This window comes from Tamandua tetradactyla, chromosome 11 (genome assembly GCF_023851605.1).
Source record: "Tamandua tetradactyla isolate mTamTet1 chromosome 11, mTamTet1.pri, whole genome shotgun sequence".
Taxonomy (NCBI): domain Eukaryota; kingdom Metazoa; phylum Chordata; class Mammalia; order Pilosa; family Myrmecophagidae; genus Tamandua; species Tamandua tetradactyla.
In genome coordinates, this window is record NC_135337.1 from 40,101,780 (window position 1) to 40,117,216 (window position 15,437).

Consider the following 15,437-nt stretch of genomic DNA (forward strand, 5'->3'; position numbering starts at 1 on the left):
CTTAGTGTAGTGTTTGTCTTATGGTTTAAGCCTCACTGCAACCTTGGGCAGTAGGTTCCATTATTCTTTCCTGTTTCTATGTTTCCTGTTCCTGGGACCAAAAGAAAGGAAGACATTTCTTTTTTCTGATGCCTAATGGGGATGATCCCAAACAGTGATTACGATTCCACGTTCATTCATTCTCAAAGTTGAGTTGATGAGCTCTGGGTTTAAATGAGGTGGTAGTTTAAAATATCAGCCAGTTGTTTTAAACAGTTGGTCAGTTTGCCTTTCCCCATTCTGATTTTTTGTAGTTCTTCAGCTTAACAGTGAGCACAGGAGGAACATCCCCACATCTAGACTTAAGAGGGCACTGCTCCAGCTTGAGAAGCAATGTGGCCGAGGGGTTGAGGGAATAGGCTCTAGAGTCAGACAGACCTGGATTTGGATTTTGACTCAAACATTTTCTAGCTTTAAACTTGCATAGTTACTTGACTTCCGACATCATTTTTGACCATGTTCAAAATGGGATTATATCCATGAGCGGTATTGGCTTTGACGTTGACATAGACACTATTCCAGTTTCTGAGTATACATACTGTAGAAGGAGGATGGGGTGGGGGAAGAATTCCTGTCCGCATGGAACCTGGTGTAATATCTACCTTATAGGGGAATGGGGAATTAAATAGGAAAATAATTATAAATTATAATTATAAGAGAATGTCATCATAAAATAATTAAACGAGAAATAATAATTATAGACTTTTGGGCACAATGTCTGGTACGCAATAGATAAAGTTGTTATTCAACAGCATGCAGTGTATCCCAGCTTGGCAAACTTTGATTAACAAATTTTTTTATTATTAAAAAAAATTAACTAACACAACATTTAGAAATCATTCCATTCTACATATGCAATCAGTGATTCTTAATATCATCACATAGATGTATGATCATCATTTCTTAGTACATTTTCATCGATTTAGAAAAAGAAATAGCAAGACAACAGAAAAAGAAATAAAATGATAATATAGAGAAAAAAATAAAAATAAAAAATACAAAAAATATATTTAAAAAAACAGAAAAAAAACATACAAAAAAAACTATAGCTCAGATGCAGCTTCATTCAGTGTTTTAACATAATTACATTACAATTAGGTAGTATTGTGCTGTCCATTTTTGAGTTTTTGTATTCAGTCCTGTTGTACAGTCTGTATCCCTTCAGCTCCAATTACCCATTATCTTACCCTATTTCTAACTCCTGATGGTCTCTGTTACCAATGACATATTCCAAGTTTATTCTCTAATGTCGGTTCACATCAGTGGGACCATACAGTATTTGTCCTTTAATTTTTGGCTAGTCTCACTCAGCATAATGTTCTCTAGGTCCATCCATGTTATTACATGCTTCATAAGTTTATTCTGTCTTAAAGCTGCATAATATTCCATTGTATGTATATACCACAGTTTGTTTAGCCACTCGTCAGTTGATGGACATTTTGGCTGTTTCTATCTCTTTGCAATTGTAAATAATGCTGCTATAAACATTGGTGTGCAAATGTCTGTTTGTGTCTTTGCTCTTAAGTCCTTTGAGTAGATACCTAGCAATGGTATTGCTGGGTCGTATGGCAATTCTATATTCAGCTTTTTGAGGAACCGCCAAACTGCCTTCCACAGTGGTTGCACCCTTTGACATTCCCACCAACAGTGGATAAGTGTGCCTCTTTCTCCACATCCTCTCCAGCACTTGTCATTTTCTGTTTTGTTGATAATGGCCATTCTGGTGGGTGTGAGATGATATCTCATTGTGGTTTTGATTTGCATTTCTCTAATGGCCAGGGACATTGAGCATCTCTTCATGTGCCTTTTGGCCATTTGTATTTCCTCTTCTGATAGGTGTCTATTCAAGTCTTTTTCCCATTTTATAATTGGGTTGGCTGTCTTTTTGTTGTTGAGTTAAACAATCTCTTTATAAATTCTGGATACTAGACCTTTATCTGATATGTCATTTCCAAATATTGTCTCCCATTGTGTAGGCTGTCTTTCTACTTTCTGGATGAAGTTCTTTGATGCACAAAAGTGTTTAATTTTGAGGAGCTCCCATTTATTTATTTCCTTCTTCAGTGCTCTTGCTTTAGGTTTAAGGTCCATAAAACCGCCTCCGATTGTAAGATTCATAAGATATCTCCCTACATTTTCCTCTAACTGTTTTATGGTCTTAGACCTAATGTTTAGATCTTTGATCCATTTTTGAGTTAACTTTTGTATAGGGTGTGAGATACGGGTCCTCTTTCATTCTTTTGCATATGGATATCCAGTTCTCTAGGCACCATTTATTGAAGAGACTGTTCTGTCCCAGGTGAGTTGGCTTGACTGCCTTATCAAAGATCAAATGTCCATAGATGAGAGGGTCTATATCTGAGCACTCTATTCGATTCCATTGGTCGATATATCCATCTTTATGCTAATACCATGCTGTTTTGACCACTGTGGCTTCATAATATGCCTTAAAGTCTGGCAGCATGAGACCTCCAGCTTCGTTTTTTTTCCTCAAGATACTTTTAGCAATTCAGGGCACCTTGCCCTTCCAGATAAATTTGCTTATTGGTTTTTCTATTTCTGAAAAATAAGTTGTTGGGATTTTGATTGGCATTGCGTTGAATCTGTTAATCAATTTAGGTAGAATTGACATTTTAACTATATTTAGTCTTCCAATCCATGAACACGGTATGCCCTTCCATCTATTTAGGTCTTCTGTGATTTCTTTTAACAGTTTTTTGTAGTTTTCTTTGTATAGGTCTTTTGTCTCTTTAGTTAAATTTATTCCTAGGTATTTTATTCTTTTAGTTGCAATTGTAAATGGAATTCGTTTCTTGATTTCCCCCTCAGCTTGTTCATTGCTAGTGTATAGAAACACTACAGATTTTTGAATGTTGATCTTGTAACCTGCTACTTTGCTGTACTCATTTATTAGTTCTAGTAGTTTTGTTGTGGATTTTCCCGGGTTTTCGACGTATAGTATCATATCATCTGCAAACAGTGATAGTTTTACTTCTTCCTTTCCAATTTTGATGCCTTGTATTTCTTTTTCTTGTCTAATTGCTCTGGCTAGAACCTCCAACATGATGTTGAATAATAGTGGTGATAATGGACATCCTTGTCTTGTTCCTGATCTTAGGGGGAAAGTTTTCAATTTTTCCCCATTGAGGATGATATTAGCTGTGGGTTTTTCATATATTCCCTCTATTATTTTAAGTTCCCTTGTATTCCTATCCTTTGAAGTGTTTTCAACAGGAAAGGATGTTGAATCTTGTCAAATGCCTTCTCTGCATCAATTGAGATGATCATGTGATTTTTCTGGTTTGATTTGTTGAAATGGTGTATTACATTAATTGATTTTCTTATGTTGAACCATCCTTGCATACCTGGGATGAATCCTACGTGGTCATGATGTATAATTCTTTTAATGTGTTGCTGGATTCGATTTGCTAGAATTTTGTTGAGGATTTTTGCATCTATATTCATTAGAGAGATTGGTCTATAGTTTTCTTTTTTTGTAATATCTTTGCCTGGTTTTGGTATGAGGGTGATGTTGGCTTCATAGAATGAATTAGGTAGCTTTCTCTCCACTTCAATTTTTTTGAAGAGTTTGAGGAGAGTTGGTACTAATTCTTTCTGGAATATTTGGTAGAATTCACATGTGAAGCCGTCTGGTCCTGGACTTTTCTTTTTGGGAAGCTTTTGAATGACTGATTCAATTTCTTTACTTGTGATTGGTTTGTTGAGGTCATCTATTTCTTCTTGAGTCAAAGTTGGTTGTTCATGCCTTTCTAGGAACTTGTCCAATTCATCTACATTGTTGTATTTATTAGCGTAAAGTTGTTCAAAGTATCCTGTTATTACCTCCTTTATTTCTGTGAGGTCAGTGGTTATGTCTCCTCTTCCATTTCTGATCTTATTTATTTGCATCCTCTCTCTTCTTCTTTTTGTCAATCTTGCTAAGGCCCCATCAATCTTGTTGATTTTCTCATAGAACCAACTTCTGGTCTTATTGATTTTCTCAATTGTTTTCATGTTCTCAATTTCATTTATTTCTGCTGTAATCTTTGTTATTTCTTTCCTTTTGCTTGCTTTGGGGTTAGTTTGCTGTTCTTTCTCCAGTTCTTCCAAGTGGACAGTTAATTCCCAAATTTTTGCCCTTTCTTCTTTTCTGATATAGGCATTTAGGGCAATAAATTTCCCTCTTAGCACTGCCTTTGCTGCGTCCCATAGGTTTTGATATGTTGTGTTTTCATTTTCATTTGCCTCGAGATATTTACTAATTTCTCTTGTTATTTCTTCCTTGACCCACTGGTTGTTTAAGAGTGTGTTGTTGAGCCTCCACGTATTTGTGAATTTTCTGGCACTCTGCCTATTATTGATTTCCAACTTCATTCCTTTATGATCCGAGAAAGTGTTGTGTATGATTTCAATCTTTTTAAATTTGTTGAGACTTGCTTTGTGACCCAGCATATGGTCTGTCTTTGAGAATGATCCATGAGCACTTGAGAAAAAGGTGTATCCTGCTGTTGTGGGGTGTAATGTTCTATAAATGTCTGTTAAGTCTAGCTCGTCTATTGTATTGTTCAAATTCTCTGTTTCTTTATTGATCCTCTGTCTAGATGTTCTGTCCATTGATGAGAGTGGGGAATTGAAGTCTCCAACTATTATGGTAGATGTGTCTATTTCCCTTTTCAGTAATTGCAGTGTATTCCTCATGTATTTTGGGGCATTCTGATTTGGTGCGTAAATATTTATGATTGTTATGTCTTCTTGCTTAATTGTTCCTTTTATTAGTAGATAGTATCCTTCTTTGTCTCTTTTAACTGTTTTACATTTGAAGGCTAATTTGTTGGATATTAGTATAGCTACTTCTGCTCTTTTCTGGTTGTTATTTGCATGAAATATCTTTTCCCAACCTTTCACTTTCAACCTATGTTTATCTTTGGGTCTAAAATGTGTTTCCTGTAGACAGCATATAGAAGAATCCTGTTTTTTAATCCATTCTGCTAGTCTATGTCTTTTGATGATTAACAAATTTTTTTCCTGTCTTTGTGTTTCAAAGTTTCACAAAGTTTCACAAACAAAAAAAACTTTGTGTTTCAGTTTTTTCCATGTGTGTATCAGTATGCTCAATAAAACTTTGAAATAATCATGTGTATGTTGGTTCCCTGGTTTACCTTTTCAGTTTTCAAAAAAACACCACAAGCTTTTCCACCATCTCCTATGGGCACTGTTCTGGTTTGAAAGGAAGTATGCCCCCTAAGAAAAGCCATGTTTTGATATAAATCCCATTTCATAAAGTTAGAATAATCCCTATTCAATACTGTATATTTGAAACTGTAATGAGATCATCTCCCTGGTTGATGTGATTTAGTCAAGAATGGTTGTTAAACTGGATTAGGGGATGACATGTCTCCACCCATTTGAGTAGGTCTTGATTAGTTTCTGAAGTCCTATAAAAGAGGAAATATTTTGGAGAATGAGAGATTCGGAGAGAGCAGAGGATGCTACAGCACCATGAAGCAGAGAGTTCACCAGCCAGTGACCTTTGGAGATGAAGAAGGAAAACGCCTCCCGGGGAGCTTCATGAAATAGGAAGCCAAGAGAGAAAGCTAGCAGATGACGCTGTGTTCACCATGTGCCCTTCCAGCTGAGAGAGAAGCCCTGACTGTGTTTGCCATGTGCCGTCTCACTTGAGAGAGAAACCCTGAACTTCATCGGCCTTCTTGAAACAAGGTGTCTTTCCCCGGATGCCTTTGATTGGACATTTCTATAGACTTGTTGTAATTGGGACATTTTCTCGGCCTTAGAACTGTAAACTAGCAATTTATTAAATTCCCCTTTTTAAAAGCCATTCCATTTCTGGTATATTGCACTCCGGCAGCTAGCAAACTAGAACAGGCACCATCAACAGATGCCACATGCTTAGAAGAATGTTTAGCCTCTCGTTGCTTGATGTTTTCAGCATAGCAACCTCTTAACAGATGACATGGGACCTCTTAACAGATAGTTTCCTTAGAATAGCTGGGTTTTAGCAAGTACTCCATCCTTTGAATTGGAATTTGAGGAATGTGAAGATTATCATCTATGTACATTCTCCAATGATAATTACCTTTCACTGTTTCTATAGAATTAGCACTTTAATTCCTTTTTATCAGAAGAATCTCAAAGCTAATTGTTTCAAAAGAAGGAAATTGTGTGTGTAGCACAATAAAGACAATTTGAAGTTAGACCTGGTGTTTTAGTTTGCTAGCTGCTGGAATGCCACACACCAGAGACAGATTGGCTTTTCATAAAAGGGAATTTATTTTGTTAGTTCTTCAGAGGAAAGGCAGCTAACTTTCCACTGAGGTTCTTTTTTTAGGTGGGAAGGCGCAGGATGGTCTCTGCTGGCCTTCTCTCCAGGCTCCTGGGTTCCAACAACTTTCCCTGGGGTGACTTCTTTCTGCATCTCCAAAGGCCTGGGCTGAGCTGCGAGTGCTGAGATGAGGAATGTTGAGCTGCTTAAGCTGTATTACGTTGCGCTCTCTCATTTAAGCCCCAGCCAATGGTCAAACTCCATTCCTTGCAGCAGGCACACCTCTTAGCCGACTGCAGATGTGATTAGTCACAGATGAGGTTCACGTACCATTGGCTCATGGCCACAGCAACAGAACTAGGTGCCTTCACCTGGCCAAGTTGACAACTGAATCTAACTATCACACCTGGCTTCTGGTCTAGTTAGATGACCTGGGGCATTTTACTGAGGCTAAATCTCAATTTCCGTGTATATAAAGTGGTATGACAGTAGTAGCATTTCTATAGTGTTGTTACAGCAGTAATTGAACTAATATATGTATAGAAGTTTGTATAATGCCTGGTACATAATAATTGCTGAAAAGTGGTAGTTATTCTTATTATTCAGCTTTTTAAAAAGTCAGGCAAAATTTGACAGCTAAAAAATATGTCTCTAAAAGCAGCTTATGCTAATTTGCTGTTTTTAATTAACAGTTAACATTTGTTTGATCTGAATAGCTCATTAATTGAGATGCCTATATAATAATTGCAAATAATAATTTGTTATTATGCAAATGTCATATTGAACCAAAGGATGGCAGGAAATGACAGATCCTCAGGGTCATCTAGTTGAACCTCCTAATTTCACACACGACGACGCGGAGTCCCAAGTTAGTTCAGTGTCTTAGCCAAAATCATTCAGTTAAAATAAGTTGCAGGGTAAGGAACCAGGTAAACTTTTAGATGCTCACTGACCATTACTGCCTCTGAAGAGAAAGTGGCTGAGGAAATCACATGGGCAGGTGGGGAGGGGAATGTGTGGTGGGGCCTGCAGAGATGTCACTTTCCTTCCTCCACTGCCTTTGTGTCTGTCTGTCTCTCTGTCTGTGCGTGTCTATGTGTCAGTGTTTGTGTCTTGCATGCGTGTGTATCTGTATATTTGACTGCATGTATGTGTGTGCCTGTGTGTCTATGTGTGTAGTTTTGTGGTCATTTGTAAACTTTTAGTGCTGGTTTATTTTCCCCATTTCGTGGGTTCCACTAACATTCCCAAAAGAAAATTTTAAGGCAGAAACAATTTTAGGGCAGGTGAGGTGAAAGCCTGGAATCACTGAGCTTTTGGGTTCCTAACTTTCTGCCAGGACCTCCCGGGTTTGGAGACTGAATGGAAGATTTATCACGAGAAGGCAGGTAGTTGCTCACAGTGAATGGATTTGATACTGTATTGGTACAATAAGCGTTGTCCTCTCATGGGTTTGCGTAACTGTAGCTATTGGAGAGGGAAACTCTTTTCTTATAAGAAAACATCTGCAGAGCTGGAGTAACTGAATTCCCTTGATAACTATTATCTCCTATGTGGAGTACGTATCCTACATGGCCACTTTTCAACAACTGTCTTAAAAGCCCAATGGAAAACTTAGTTGTGATTAAAAAAATTATAACTTCTAAATGTTAAATCTATGAAATGTGAATTATTGCTATACTAAATGCACCACATTTTAAACCTATCTGAAATTTCAAGTATATGAAAAATGGACTTGGACTTAACTGGTTTGGATTCTTCTCCCCTCCCCCCCCACCTTTCATTAAAGACCAGTATGGGTGCTAATTTCTTCCAATTTTATGCCATTTTGAGTTGCTGATGTAGCTTAATGAGGTTATTTTTTTCTGTGTGCTATTAGTATAAAACAAGTGAGATTTTTCTTGCTGATATTTATAGGTAAGAGTTATTCAAATCAAATGGGATTAGGGGGCAAAAATGTAAGAGAAATAAAAATGTTTAGTGATGTCCATGATAACAAGAAAACAACTGCCTTCCTTGGTAAATGGTGAAATTAATATACTACTGTTTTCTTTTTCAGCTTATCCGTTTTGGTTTAAGTAACCAGCTGGTGGTTGCTTTCAAAGAAGATAATACAATTGCTTTTAAGCATTTGTTTTTGAAAGGATATTCTGGGATAGATGAAGATGACTATAGTTGCAGTGTATATACTCAAGAGGATGCCTACGAGAGCATATTTTTTGCAATTAATCAGGCAAGTGTATCGTTATGAATGAATAATATATATATACTTTAAGAATTAATACTTTGCCTTGTCTTCGTAAAAAATACATATATTGAAATAGTCTATTGTAAATTTCAGTCTGCCAAAAACTATTTATTTCTATTTTTTTAGCTATAGTTTCTACATCAAAACTCTATTTTGGGGAGTACAAGAGTAGTTCAGTGGTAGAATTCTCCCCTGCCATGCGGGAGACCTGGGTTTGATTCCCCATCCTTGCAGTTCTCAAAAAACAAACAAAAAACTCAACAAATGGTGCTGCAATAATGGAATACTCACATGGAAAAATAATGAAATGTGACCCCACTATATAGCATACCAAAAAAGAAAAAAAACAACTTTATTTTGAGTTTGTCTTTAAGATTTACCTTTTCTGTTTTTTCCTTCACACCTACTCCTTTTGGAATGGTCTTGTTAATCTGACCAAATGGCCAAGAGCAGATTTATAATCTCAGAAGCTTTGATAAGTGAGTTATCTAATTTAAGGTATGAGGACTCAGAATGGTAGACTGAAGTCACTATTTAGGGGGAAAAAGCTGTTATTCTTTCTTTTTTCCTTTCATTCATTATTTCAGTGAATATTCCAGAACCTCATATGTCCCAGGCACTATTCTAGATGGGGTCTGGCAGTGACTAGTCTTAGAGAATCAGGCTAGTGAAAAGTAATGAAATGTATAGTAGCAAATGCTGGCTCCCTAAAAACACTGCCGAAAAACCTGATAAGCAAAGACGAACTTATTCCCAGGTACCTTCCCCACCACCCCAGAGCCAGGCCACTCCCCAGGAACCCCCCCTCATCCTCCCCAGACCTTTCCACCAACCAGTAACTAAAGCCTTAATGCTTGCCGAAACAGGGGCTCCCAAGATCCTGATCCAGAATTATGGCTGTAGTGTTTGTATCGATTCAGTAATTAAATATTTTAAATATATATTTTAATCCCCTCCCCCACCAAAAAAAAAAAAAAGCTGAGCTTATTCCTGGTGGTGGGAGGGGAGATACTACCTTGACAAAGTCTCAATACTGCCTTGGGTAGGGAAGGGCAAAATCCAGGTGTAGATTCTGGAGTCTGGTTTAAGGTAGAGCTTTCAAATGGGGGTGGGCGGGAAGGGAGGGTGGCTGGGACAGGGTTTGATTAGAATTGGGTAAGAATCATGATATTATAGTTTAGGATTTATTGTCATAGCCAGGTAAGGGTTTGGGGTGGGGTGGTGGGGTGAATGAGGTGGATTTCAAAGAGTCTTGGAGTTGTTAGACTAAATCTCCAAATTGATATTTGTGTAAATGGGGTTTTAGGATGTTCCTAAAATGAATAGTACACTTATTTGCAACAGCCTTTACTTTCCTGGGCAAGAGTTTCCTGGAATAGTAAAGTCATATGACTGAAGATAGGGGCTGGTAACACCCACTCAGTGCAGATAGCTGAACAGGAGAGTCGTGTGGATGTAGACTCAGTGGGATGTCTGAAAGTGATAACTGCTATGGAGTAGAGTAGGCAAGGAGATGGGGAGCCTCTGGACGTGGGTTAGGGTGTTTGCAATTTTCAGTGCATGGTGGGGGCAGGCCTCCCTGAAACGGTGATGTTAGGGCCAAGACCTGCTGGGGTGAACCAGGCAGATCGATATCTGAGGTTCTAGGCAGAGGGAACAGCAAAGGCCTGGGGCAGGTGTGTGCCTGGCAAGCCCCAGCTACTGCCTGAAGGCCGGTGTGGCATTGGTGGAGGGGGTGGGAGGGGGGCCTGGAGGCAAGGGTCAGTTTAGTTTTGCATTCTGTGATGCCCTGTGCTCCTGTGCAACCTGAGAAAAGGGCTTTGTGGTAATTTAACTTGGGGAGTCCGATCGAGGGGCGTGATAGAAAACAAAAGTGCATCCCATGTGCTATAACCTGTGATCAAGCCTTTAAAAACTCGTACATGTTTTTGTTTAACCATTTTTTAAATAGTATCATCAATTAAAGAACATATCCCTGGGGATTCTTGGTTATGGAAAAAATGAAGACAATGCAATTGGCTTGAAAGTCTGTAAGCAGCATTACAAGAAAGGGCCCATGCTTCCTTCAAATGAGACACTAAGTGTTGACAGTGACATCGAGTCAGGTAATGCAGTGATAATTTGCTTATATGCCTTTATCATCTTCTGTGACAAGGGAAAAAATGCAACCTAAGTGGAACTAACTTTGCTTTTGTAAGAGCCGACCTATTTGAGGCTGTCATGGTAACATTTGCCTGTAAATCTCTTTTGCTCAGAAACTGCTTGTCTGTATTGATGACACAGGCAACATATGTGGATCTCTTTGGTGCAAGTCAAGATTGTTGGTTTGGGCATAAATGCACAGATGTTACCTGTTTGTTTAGTTTTTCTCTCCAGGAGGGGGATATTAGGCTTTAAAAAAAAAAATGAATCTGTATTTCTTAAGTGAAGTAATGTGTGTAAAAATTCTTTGTATGCTGGTTTTTATTATTTGTAAGGTGTTCAAATACTGTTCAAAGGCGAATTGTGATTAGCAGCTCATTTTCTCATTTAGTAGAACACTTGGCAAAAAGTTAGCTGCTAATTATAGGTAGAATCATTTTGTGCTACTCTGTTAAAAATTTAAAAGTGTATCATATTAAATGCACAGCTATATAATGATATTGTGAACCATTGATTGTACACTTTGGATGATTGCCCGTTATATGAATATATATCAAATCAATAAAATATAAATAATTTTTGAAAGTGCATCATATATAAATGCAAAGAGTTTGTCTTAAGACTCTGGGGGTTTTGTCATTCATTCAACAAACCTCTGGTGCATACCTGCCATGCTATAGGCACTCACTGTTTTATGCAGTGGGGTTGCAAAGATTAATCAGCCATGGCTCCTCAAATAGCTACCAGGTCAGGAGCAGGGGGCCTAGTAACAGATTAAATATGGAATCATGATTAATTCACTGTCTCCCATGCTCCTGGCTGGACAACAGCAACCCAGCACCGTCAGAGGCCCACACAACATCAGGCTCCCAGGTTGCTTTCTGAGACCATTGAGGGAGTGAACAGTTGTTTGGTTCTGTAGCCAGCAACCATGAAATGTCCTGTCTTATTTCCCTGGAGGCTTCTGCTGTCCTGATATCTTGTTTGGTGGCCAACCTACAGGGGCTAATCCCATTCACTTCGGAATCTTTTACCTGGGATGACATCTGTGCTTCTCCCTGTGGATAGAGAGTGTGACAGATGGGCTGGAAGTTTGTCCAGCGAGCTTCTACTTCGAGTAAACTTGCCCTTTTAAAAATACGCAGCTCACCTTGGCTCTACCGTGTAACTGTTTTCCAGAGATTCGTATGTTGTTTTTCTCAATTGATTTTCCTTGGAAAATTGACTAAAGGAATGTGGCCAAAGTTAATATCGGTGGCTTGGTAAAACAGGCAGTGCTGGAAAGCTGGATTTATTCCCTGACCATAGGACAGTGGTGCTCTGTTCCCTTTCTAACAGAATATGGAATACTTCTGATCAGTTGGAGAGACCTTGATTTTTATTTTATTTCGAGAGACTGTTTAAACAGGTTAGTTGTATTCCGGGACTTACTATAACTTGTTAAAGAGTATCTTTCAACCTATCTATTCAAAAGGTATAAGGAATATTTTTAAATTACTTGATACAGGATTTTAGATTCCCTTCTTCTTGGCTGAGGAAGCCTGTAGAAGATATAAACAGGAATTGAATTTGACCTCATTGGTGTAGCTTACAGGTTAGGCAGGTCAATTAGCAGAAGCTCTTGTATATTAGCAATTCATATGAATGTTGCATTTTATGTACTGTTTCAAAAAGAAATCCATCCTTCAGTGTGTTAAAAGAAGAGACTTACCTGCATCCCTAGCATTCCATGTGGGTTTATGTTTAGTTGCACAACTAACTGGAAAGGTCAAACTGAGAGTTTCCCTAAATGCATATTTTGGGCATATTCTTCTCTTCCATGCTTCTAAGATTCCAGCTTTCCAGTTCAGTTCTCACTGGAAGGATGGCTATGAATCCTGTTCAAAAAAAGTGTTCTACAACATTTAGGTGGCTATAATTCTAATCCAGTGTTTCATTTTCTGTAACTCAAGTTATGAATTTCTTATGTTCTCCCTTCCGGATTTTCTTAGCAGGAGACATTGTGACCATTTCATCATTTTGGAGACATTGTGACCATTTCATCATTTTTCCCCTGCTGTTTGAAAAACTTACCTAAATCCACCTTTCCTTTGCTGAGGGTTATTATTTCATTTGTCAGAATATTCTGCTCTGTAAGAAAGATTCATTTGAGATTATAGATAGCAGTTTCTTTGAGGTTGATCTTTTACTTAAGACTTCAGCCATTCTTGTTTGACGTTTTAATTTTTTATTTCAAGTTTTAGGTTTTGCTGACACCAGGTGCTTGAGTCATGGCTCTAGCAATGACTGTTGTGTAAGAAGTACAAGCCTTCAGAGAATTATGAATGTGCATTTAAAGTGTAATGCTGGAATTACAAACAAATTAAGACAAAATTTGAACAACCAAATACTTCTTTAAGTCAACATTTACAAATAGTGTGAAATTACTAACAAATATGGTAGTCATATTTCTCTGAATCTAAGATGCCATGAATTTTTTTAAAAAATCATCTATTTTAGAGATGTTTAAATGTGAAAAAATTTGCATGTTAGAATAGATGAAAAAGAACTGAGACAGCATCTGACACATGGTTTATTCTGACTTATGTTACTTCTACATTCAGATTATAGTCATTTATTCAGATAAGTTTAATTTAAAAGTTTTTTTTAAAACTTCACCTTGGAATTGGAATATTAGAAGCAGCAGGGACCTTAAATATCAAGGTGACCTTCATTTTACAGGTGAAGAAACTCATGCTCATCAAGCCATGTGACTAAGCCAAGGTGCTTATAATATATATATTATATTATAATATAATGACTTGGCAATAGCAAGTTTTTATTACTCAAAGATTAGCAGCCCAGGCATCACCTCGGAGCTTATGAGTTATGCAGAATCTCAGGTCCCATTCCAAACCTACTGATTCAAATTTGCATCTTAAGATCCCTGAGTGATTCATATACACATGAAATTTGAGAAGCAGAGGTCCAGGGCTTGCCTAAACATCTTGAGCTTCACAAGGACCTCTGTTTTATTGACCTCCCCATGTTTTCTACTATCAATCATGGCCTCCTTCTGTATCCAGTTTAGAAACTTTTGTCCATCAATATCACTCCCTTAACAAAAGCAGTCAAGTCTTTCTCTCCCTCTCACCTGGATCCCCCAACCTTCATTGATGGACAAGCCACTTCCATACCTGTGCCCCAGCAAGCTGATGGTTACCAGAGACATTGCACCACCAGTTCAAGCTTCTGATGAACCTCAAACTGCCTTGAAATCCTACTGTTTCTTTACCTCCTACTCCCACTCTAAGATGACGATTTCTTACCTTCTGTTCTGTTAAATTGCCCCCATGCTTTCTTCTCCTCCTCACCTGCAACTGAGGACCTGCCATTATGGTTCCCTGAGGGGAAAAAATAGAAACTACCAGAGTACAACATTCTCACATTTTTGCCACCACATCTTCAAAGTTCCTTGCATAACTTCCTTCCACTCCTTTATATCCTCTTGTTACAAAAGAATTGCAGAGGCAATTCTTCCAGTTATCAGACCCCATTCCTTTCAGCTTCTGAGGAGGAAAAGTGTGCCCTTTTTCTCTGGCAGTGCATGCTAATGACACCCAAATTTACATCTCTAACCTGAATTCTTCCTTGAGCTTCATCATATATTCAACTGGCTACTGGACAATCCCCCTGTGAGGTCTAATAAGGATTTCAAACCTAATGTGTCATTTTAAATTTCCCTCGTTTCTCCACTCCAGACCCAGTCTGCTTCTTTCTTTGTTTTCCGCACCTCAGAAAATGGTACCTACATTTTCATATTATACCTTAATATTCCCAGTTGCTCAACCTCCTAAGTTGAATATATTGCTTTCTCCATTTCCATTGCCACCACTGTAGTCCAAGCAAGAGATGACTCTGGCTTGGACAGGTGTACCTGCTCCTCCTTTGGACTTTGCCATCCGCTGCCCTGCCCTAAATCAATTGGAGTGATATTTGTAAAAACATAAATTGTGGCATATCCTTCCCTGGTTTAAAAATCATTATTCCTGTTCCACTTAGAGAAAAATCCACAAGTCCTTACAGGAGCTAGCTACCCACTTGCCTTTCCAAGCCTCTCATAGCCTTGTGTTACAAAAGGCTGTTTTAGCATCTGTTCTGTTTCGTAGGGCACTTTGTGCTCACATGTTTACTTCCTGGAGCAACCCCCTTGGGTCTATACATGGCTAGTTTTTTTTTTTTCCTCACTCAGGTTTCAGTTCAAATGGTAGTCACCACCTCAGAGTCCTTCCTTGATCACCTGTCCCAAAGTAGGGCTGCCTCAGCCAGTTATTCTCCATCACTTTACCCAGTCTTCATGGTACTTTGTATGCTGTGAAATTATCTTATATATATATATATATATATATACACACATACATATGGTTGATAAGTGTCTTGTTCATTGCTTTACCTTCCAGTGCTTAGCACTGTGCCTGGTCCACAAAGGCTTTCGGCAAACATTTACCAAATAAATGAGTCTGGTAGGAAACCTGGATCTTTTGATGTTCTTTTTGAAACAGTTGTAGGATAAGACTCTTAAAGAATCAGCCATTGACCTGCCAAGATTCCTGGCACTGCATGAAGCCCAGACTTTTTCAGTTTCAAAGGCAGCAAGAAGGGGCAGCGATAACATGGGCAAGGGTCCGCCATGCTGCTTTCATACAAGTTCTGTCATAAAGTCTTTGTGACCTTGAAACACGGATATTC

At 38.3% G+C, this 15,437-nt stretch overlaps 1 protein-coding gene across 6 annotated transcripts in view; it reads left to right on the forward strand.

Moving 5' to 3' along the window:
• MCOLN2 (mucolipin TRP cation channel 2) overlaps nucleotides 1-15,437 on the forward strand; it is a 68,028-nt gene that overhangs the window by 22,828 nt on the left and 29,763 nt on the right. For all 6 annotated transcript variants that reach the window (XR_013159365.1, XM_077120430.1, XM_077120434.1 and 3 more), the window contains exons 3-4: nucleotides 8,379-8,552; nucleotides 10,519-10,672. Coding sequence is in view for 5 of the 6 variants with exons in the window: in XM_077120430.1 (XP_076976545.1) it covers nucleotides 8,379-8,552; nucleotides 10,519-10,672 (328 nt within the window). In the remaining variant the exon portion in view is untranslated. The remainder of the gene's footprint in view (nucleotides 1-8,378; nucleotides 8,553-10,518; nucleotides 10,673-15,437) is intronic.